This window comes from Polypterus senegalus, chromosome 9, assembly GCF_016835505.1.
Source record: "Polypterus senegalus isolate Bchr_013 chromosome 9, ASM1683550v1, whole genome shotgun sequence".
In the NCBI taxonomy this organism is placed as follows: Eukaryota; Metazoa; Chordata; class Cladistia; order Polypteriformes; family Polypteridae; genus Polypterus; species Polypterus senegalus.
Window position 1 is genome coordinate 168,740,230 of NC_053162.1, and position 8,549 is coordinate 168,748,778.

Genomic DNA, 8,549 nt, shown 5'->3' on the forward strand with positions numbered 1-8,549 from the left:
GTCAGGGGCTACAGCAGCGGAAGCCCACCCAAACTGTACAAAGTGTTTTTGAACCGTCATTTATTAATATCCTTTTTTGCTGTTGTATATTTAGAATATCTAGTCATGTTATAAATATATGTTATGTCCTTTAAGGATAAGCTTAGCCTAAACTGGAAATTGAAAAGAAACAAACAGTTTCCTGACGAGTTATCTTACATTCCTAGTGAAAGAGTGTTGAAAAGAGCCATCTTATCCAGGACTGATAAGAGCCACTGCATTACTTTGACATTTACTTCATCTTCCCCTCCAGAACTGTGAGCAGATTCTGTTAAGTGCTTATTCAGAAAGTGAAATTTGTGGTTGAGTTGGCGGGAGTTGGGGGGTTAGGTGGTGCAAAACTGCCACTTCTGACATAATTTACAAGCGATCATTTCTGAATACAAGCGGACACTTCTGACATGCTTTAGAAGCACCAAGTTCACTCTGATGTGACGTCACAGTACAGATTTAGTTGTGTCAGCTCCAAATATCAGAGAAGGGGGAACTTTAGGTCCTTCACCACGAAAGCCTGAAAGGCACAGGATCAGATTAAGAGCCTCTGGAAGGAGAAACGGTTTTTGAGTATGCCTTCCCCCTCTAGGAAGAACGCTTGAGCCTCAGTGATGAGAATAAAAAGTTACATGATGAGCTGGTGGAGAGGTAGAGACAATGCGTTTACATTAGATTTAATAACCTGGTTATTCACATTTCAAATATTAAATGCATACCCTTACTCCAGTTATAGAAACCAGGGTATTGTTCTCTGAGAAACTGGGCTAACACATGTGGATATCTCGAGGAGAAGCCTGGTTATGTGGTCATGTAAACCCTTAAAGCAGGTTGCAGTTGAGGATTTTGTTATCTGTGCATGTCTGTGAAGCTGGATATGTCATTCACCAGTTACATCATCAGAAGCATTTGGACATGGCAAGCAGAAGCAACAAGAAAAGAATGGATAGCAGCCAATCTAGGAAGTTATGGAGTGACACCAAAACCACCCTAATGCCGAACCACATGAAGGAATTTAATATTTGGACTAGAAGGATGAAAGTAAAGCAATGGTTAAAAAATATACAATTGGGCAATCATATTATTCCTATTCCTAATCAAAATAACCTGTTTTACAACCTAAGTTTTACAACCCCTCAGCTTTTCCTGTTTCTCTTCAAATTTAATCAGTTGAAATGCAATTAGAACATCAGAACAATCGAGATGTGAAGAGGCAATTGAGCCCAACAAAGCTCACCAGTCCTATCCACTTATTTCTTCAAAAAAAAACATCAAGTCGAGTTTTGAAAGTCCCTAAAGTCTTAGTGTCTCCCACACTACCAGGTAGTTTATTCCAAGTGTCTATCATTCTTTGTATAAAGAAAAACTTCCTAATGTTTGTGTGAAATTTACCCTTAAAAAGTTTTCAACCATGTCCTCATGTTCTTGATTAACTCATTTCAAAATAACAGTATTGATCCACTGCACTCATTCCCTTCATAACTTTAAACACTTCACTCAGGTCTCCTCTTAATCTTCCTTTGTTTAAACTGTAAAGGCTCAGCTCTTTTAATCTTTCCTCATAACTCATCCCCTGTAGCCCTTCAATCACCCCAGTCGCTCTTCTCTGGACCTTTTCATCACTGCTATGTCCTTTTTGTAGCCTGGAGACCAAAACTGCACACAGTACTCCAGATGAGGCCTCACCAGTGTGTTATAAAGCTTGAGCGTCACCCCCTGTGACTTGTACTCCACACATCAAGGCGCTATATAACCTGACATTCCGTTAGCCTTCTTAATGGCTTCTGAACATTGTTGGGAAGTCGATAGCTTAGAGTCCACTATGACTCCTAAATCCTTCTCATAAGGACTGCCCATTGTGTATCCAAACCTCACATTTGTACTTCCTTTGTGTAATTCCGTACATTTACTGACATTAAATTTCATCTGCCACCAATCTGCCCAAACCTGTCAGCTGTCTAAGTCCTTCTGTGATGATATCACGGATTGCAAATTATCTGCTAATCCACCTATCTTGGTATCATCTGCAAAATTAACCAGCTTCTTACTTATATTGCTAAATAAATCATTTCTATATATTAAAAATAGCAGCAGCCCCAGCATTGCCCCCTGCTGGTCACCACTCTTAACATCAGCCATGAATGAATGACCTAAAATGGTATACAGGTAAGCAGTATATGTTTAAATTAGAGTTTAGGTTAGCAAAAACTGAAAAAAGGAAATTTCAGAATATTACAAATGGGCCTTCTTCAGGGAACAACGAATAGGTTACAAATTACAGATGTTCTGCTGCAGTTCAAGTAACTAAAGCCCAGCAAGTTAAAGCAAACAATTTGTGCAGGTGTCTCAACTTGTGCTGATTACTTAAAAACCCTCAGTCTGTCTTAAAGCAGAGTTGGTACAGACTCTGGTACTACACCTTCATGAAGAACCAACTGGAAAATATTACACTGTAGAAAGTTGTCAATTCCAGTTATCATCATCTTCTTCTTCTTCTTCTTCTTTTTCTTCTTCTTCTAAAGTGGTGAGGCGGCCTTCTGCTGCTATGCACCTAAAATCTGGAATAGCCTGCCAATAGGAATTCGCCAGGCTAATACAGTAGAGCAGTTTAAAACACTGCTGAAAACATATTAGTTTAACATGGCTTTTCTATAACTTCATTTTAATCTTAATTTAACTTAATCCTGATACTCTATATGTTCAATTTCATCATAATAACTATTCATGGTGGCTCTAAAATCCGTACTGACCCCTACTCTCTTTTCTGTTTCTTTTTTAGGTTTCTTTGTGGTGGTGGCCTGCGCCACCTCCACCTACTCAAAGCTTCATGATGCTCCAACAATGATGGACGGATTAAAAGGCAGAAGTCTACGTGACCATCATCATCATCAAGCCCTTCTGTGAGAATCCTAAATCCAAAGAGGACTGTTTCATTTATGTTAGGTAGAATGCCCAGAGGGGACTGGGCGGTCTCATGGTCTGGAATCCCTACAGATTTTATTTTTTCTCCAGCCGTCTGGAGTTTTTTTTTGTTTTTCTGTCCCCCCTGGCCATTGAACCTTACTCTTATTCGATGTTAATTAATGTTGATTTATTTTGTTTTATAATTGTGTCTTTCATTTTTCTATTCTTTAATATGTAAAGCACTTTGAGCTACTGTTTGTATGAAAATGTGCTATATAAATAAATGTTGTTGTTGTTGCTGTTGTTCTTCCGGTTGCTCCCGTTAGGGGTTGCCACAGCACATCATCCTCATCCATATCTTTCTGTCCTCTCCATCTTGTTCTGTCACACCCATCACCTGCATGTCCTCTCTCACCACATCCATAAACCTCCTCTTAGGCCTTCCTTTTTTCCTCTTCCCTGGCAGCTCTATCTTTAATATCCTTCTCCCAATATACCCAGCATCTCTCCTCTGCACATGTCCAAACCAACACAATCTTGCCCCTCTGACTTTGTCTCCCAACCGTCCGTTCGGAGCTGACCCTCTAATGTCCTTGTTTCTAATCCTTTTCATCCTCGTTACACCCAAAGCAAATCTTTGCATCTTTAACTCTGCCACCTCCAGCTCTGTCTCCTGCTTTCTGGTCAGTGCCACCGTCTCCAGCCTATATAACATAGCTGGTCTCACTACCGTCCTGTAGACTTTCCCTTTCACTCTTGCTGATACTCGTCTATCACAGATTACTCCTAACACTCTTCTCCACCCTTTCCACGCCGCCTGCACTCTCTCCTTCACCTCTCTTCCACAATCCCCATTACTCTGTACTGTTGATCCAAAGTATTTAAACTCATCCATCTTCGCCAACTCTACCACCTCACCCTTACCATTCCACTGACCTCCCTCTCATTCACACACGTTTTCTGTCATTCCTACTGACCTTCATTCCTCTCCTCTCCAGAGCATATTTCCACCTCTCCAGGGTCTCCTCAACCTGCTCCCTACTATCGCTACAGATCACAATGTCATCAGCAAACATCATAGTCCATGGGGACTCCTGTCCAATCTCGTCTGTCAGCCTGTCCATCACCATTGCAAATAAGAAAGGGCTCAGAGCCAATCCCTGATATAATCCCACCTCCAACTTGAATGTATTCGTCACTCCTACCGCAGACCTCACCACTGTCACACTTCCCTCGTACATATCCTGTACAACTCTTACATACTTCTCTGCCACTCCTGACTTCCTCATACAATACCACAGCTCCTCCCGAGGCACCCTGTCATATGCTTTCTCTAGGTCCACAAAAACACAATGCAACTCCTTCTGACTTTCTCAATACTTCTCCATTAATATCCTCAGAGCAAACATCGCATCTGTGGTGATCTTTCCATACTGCTGCACACTAATCATCACCTCATTTCTTAACCTAGCTTCCACTACTCTCTCCCATAACTTCATGCTGTGGCTCATCAATTTTATTCCCCTGTAGTTACTGCAGTCTTGCACATCCCCCTTATTCTTAAATATCGCCACCAGTACACTTCTTCTCCACTCCTCAGGTATCCTCTCACTTACCAAGATTCCATTAAACAATCTGGTTACAAATTCCACTGCCATCTCTCCTAAACACCTCCATGCTTCCACAGGTATGTCATCTGGACCAACGGCCTTTCCATTTTTCATCCTCTTCATACCATCCATAATCCTTCTCATAGGCCTTCCTCTTTTCCTTTTTCCTGGCAGCTCTATCACTTTTCCTCACTTTGGAAAACCAAATCCAAGCCAGGATCCTTTAGGAGAGGCTCATCGGAGGCCATGCATACCCAAGTGTCTCTGGGGTTCTTGGAGGTCCATCTTTTCATGCAAAGCGCCAGAATAAATTTAACTCTGCTTTGCACATGGATGGGAAAGACTTCAGTTGAAATGAAAACACATGGGGTAATGGAGCAAATTTTGTTTGTGGTGAAACACCAGTTGTTTTTCAAAGTGAAAGTTTTAAGTGAGAATTCAGTTTTGAGCAAATCATTATGCAGATGATGCCTTCCGTCTGATCATCTGACTGTGACTATTAGCACACACCAAAGTGATTCACTGCTGGGATGAGGATCAGCACCTCCAAGTCTGAGGTCATGGTTCTGTCTCAGAACAATAGTGGATTGTTCTTGTCAGGTCAGGGGGGAGCAACTGCAACTTAGTGGAAGAGTTCAAGTATCTTGAGATTTTATTCACAAGTGATGGAAGAAGGGAATGTGAGATTGACAAGCAGATTGAAGGGATAGTAGCTGTTCTCGGGACGCTGACCTGTCTATGGTGGTAGAGCAGGAGTCTTGGTTTACTGGTCGATCTACAGCCCTGTCTTCACCTATGCTCATAAGCTCTGGGTAATGACTGCATAAAGGAGATTGCGAGTGCAAGTGGCAGAAATGAGGTTTCTTCATAGGGTGGGACGAAACTCCCTGATGAGGTAAGAAGCTCAGGGATTCGGGAGGGCCTCAGAGTAGAGTCGCTGCACCTCTCAATTGGGAGGAACTAGTTAAGGTGGTTTGGGTAAATTGTACGAATTCCCGCTAGGCCCGCTAGTGGGAGAAGGCACTGCAACAGACCCAGGGCATTCTGGAGGGATTATATATATGCCTGGGAATTCCCAAGGAAAAGCTAGAATCCATAGCTGAGGACAGGGATTTCTGGACTGACCTGCTTGGCCTGCTACCATCACAGCCATTAATAGGAAAAAGATGAGTTGAGAATTACGTAAATCTAATGTGTTCAGATATTTTGCATTGTTTAAGTTTGTATTTTCCATTACTTTATTCCATATATATATATATATATATATATATATATATATATATATATATATATATATATATATATATATATATATATATATATAAATTTCACACATATATAATATTATATATTTCATTTATATTTTCACATGGAACTTGATTCTGCAGTTTTGTTTTTTTTTTTGTTTGTCTGATTCAGTTTGACAATATTCTTATTTTTTCAGGCCATATTGATACGTGGCACCATTTTGTTTCCTCGTGGCTGCTACTTTTTTTGGTAGATTTTCTGTGCACCATTGACACCCAATTACTATGCAAGAACGACCACGTGACATGTGATGTCATCACTGAAATGGTATAAAGTTCAACGCAGCACACTTCCAGGTCACCCGAGATCACGGATTCCTTTGCAAGTCAGTGTGCTTCTTTAGTGATTAGGGTGATAAATTATTAGCAGACCAATTTTAATGCTGAATTAGTCAGCATTTTGGGTTTTTGTGAAACAAATTCTGATCTTCTGGTTTTTAGTCTTCTCATTAGACTGTTTTGTCTACCAGAACTTCTATCCATTTTTTGGCCCTCTGTCTTTATAGCAGAAAATCAAATTAGTAGTGGCTAACATAATAATTCAGAAATTCCCATAATCACTACAGCTTTCCTCGCTGATCCTTCCCTCAGATTTAGCTCAAGTTAAATTCCTCAAGGAGTGTCCCAGTGGAGCAGAAATGAAGGAAAAGTTCAGTACCTGAGGGACCATGTTTCGGAAGCTGGCCATGATGTTAGTGCTTTTAGCTTCCTGGAAGTAGGCAAAGCATCCAGTCAGGATGACAACACCGGCCAACACCACTCCAAGGTAGAGCTGGAGAAAGAAGAGGGAAGTGTGATATGATATGACACAATGTGAGGCCTTCTCAGTTTACATTAACCAAGGTTTTCAGCCATGGCAAACAGGACATTGGTGATCCCCCCACATAGAGTATGTATATAAAAGGGCTCTTTCCCTTAGGTCAAGACAGGCGGTCATCTCCACCACTCACCCCAAGACAAAGAGGCCTCAGCACGAGTCAAGACTCACAACAGTGAGAGACCACCAATCATCACTCCCACCTTCACGAAGAGCAGGAAGACACTTACGTTATCTCTGGGGACATCAGGCGCTTGAGAAACCTGAACTCCATACGCGATCCAGCAGAGGACAGCTCCAGCCCAAAGCAAGAGTGAGAAGCCACTGATCATCTGCCGGAGGAACTTCACAATTTCAGGGGTGCCTTTGGGAGGGGTGAGTACGTTGGGACCATCTCGGGCCAGAACCTCTGCCGCTTTTGCACTAGTGAGACCCTGAGGGGAAATGCATTCAAAGTTACATACTGGGCATTATGAAGCAAGAAGATAACAAAACATGACATTCTCAAAGACATTTAATCCAGCTCAGAGTCACAAGTGGCCAGAACCTGTTCTGGAAGGACCAAGAGTGAGGTGGAACCAACCCATCACAGACCACAAGCATGGAGATGCTCACTCATACAAGAGCAATCAACTATTAACAGAACATACCCAGCTCTGGAAGAACAGGAAGGTTCAACATGGAGAGCAACCTATCACTGGAGCCAAAGCCACCACACTGTACCCAATACTGCTAACCAAGGTTCTCTGAATATACTGTAATAAAGTTACACACTCCTAATGACAATAAGAGAATCGATTTAAAGGGTCATGGTGGGATAATGGATCACATGTCTGTGATCTCTCAGCTCACCTGGAAGAAGATCCCTGACCAACCTCCACCAGTCCATCTGCATTTGCCAGCCACTGCACTGCAAAAGACCCAAAGACCCTCCCAGTGGTTTCAAAAGACCTATGAAGACCTCCCTGTCAAAGATGAATACTGAAAGCTGCACAGGTATTGTCCTGAGAATAGTTAGCTTCCATAACATCTCCTTTGCTGCCATTAAATGGGGTATCTAACCTTGAACCCTCTCTCTCTCTCTTACTCTATCTTATATTTTACAATATCAGAACATTAGAAGTGTTTTTAACAAAAATAGAAAATGAAGATCGTCTGTGGCGACCTCTAACAGAAGCAGCTGAAAGACAAAGAAGAAGTAGAAGAAGAAGAGGTCCATTCAGCCCAACAAGCTTTTCAGTTCAATTTTCAGAGATGGTCCAAAATAACATCAGGTTGACATATGAAGGTTCCTAAAGTCCTACTCTCTTCACCAGACTACTCGTTCATCTGTTCCTTGTGTCTGTGGACTTCCTCTAGTGCTGCTAAGTCTTTTTGTAATATGGAGACCAAAACGAAAACCAGTACTTCATGTGAAGCCTCGAACGTGTGTCATAAAGCTGAAGAATAACCCCAGTTGTGGACCCTTAGCCACCCAGGAGGCCTCGACCATGGAAGGACTGGGGGAGAGAATATTTTCAAGAAAAATGCAGGGGGGAATATTTTTCCCCCCTGCACCAGCAGAGGGCAGCAACCTTGGCTTCTTACCGTGGGTCATGAGTATGGAAGCTCAACCCTGCTGGGGCCCGTGGCCACCACCAGGGGGTGCCTGGACACTTTGTAGGGCCCTATTTGGCAATACCTTTGCCACACCCAGAAGTGCTGCTGCAAGATGGTTGTTGGGCACTTGAACTCCTTCCGGCTGCCTTGTAAAAGCAGCCAGTCACCACCTGTCAATGGCCTAAGCCGGGAGGAAGAGGATGAAGCTCGTGATGGAGGAGTGGAAGCAGAAGGACTGCCTGGAGAGAGAGGGGACTGTGTTGTGCTCTGTGCACTGTGCTG

At 42.5% G+C, this 8,549-nt stretch overlaps 1 protein-coding gene across 1 annotated transcript in view; it reads right to left on the minus strand.

Moving 5' to 3' along the window:
* The window catches only part of LOC120535954 (potassium-transporting ATPase alpha chain 2-like), a 39,400-nt gene extending 32,307 nt beyond the window's left edge, over positions 1-7,093 (minus strand). The window contains exons 1-2 of the mRNA XM_039764187.1: positions 6,899-7,093; positions 6,510-6,623 (exon numbers count right to left, since the gene is read on the minus strand). Of these exons, the coding sequence (XP_039620121.1) occupies positions 6,510-6,623; positions 6,899-7,000 (216 nt within the window). The 5' untranslated portion in view covers positions 7,001-7,093. The remainder of the gene's footprint in view (positions 1-6,509; positions 6,624-6,898) is intronic.
* Between the last annotated feature and the right edge of the window lie 1,456 nt (positions 7,094-8,549).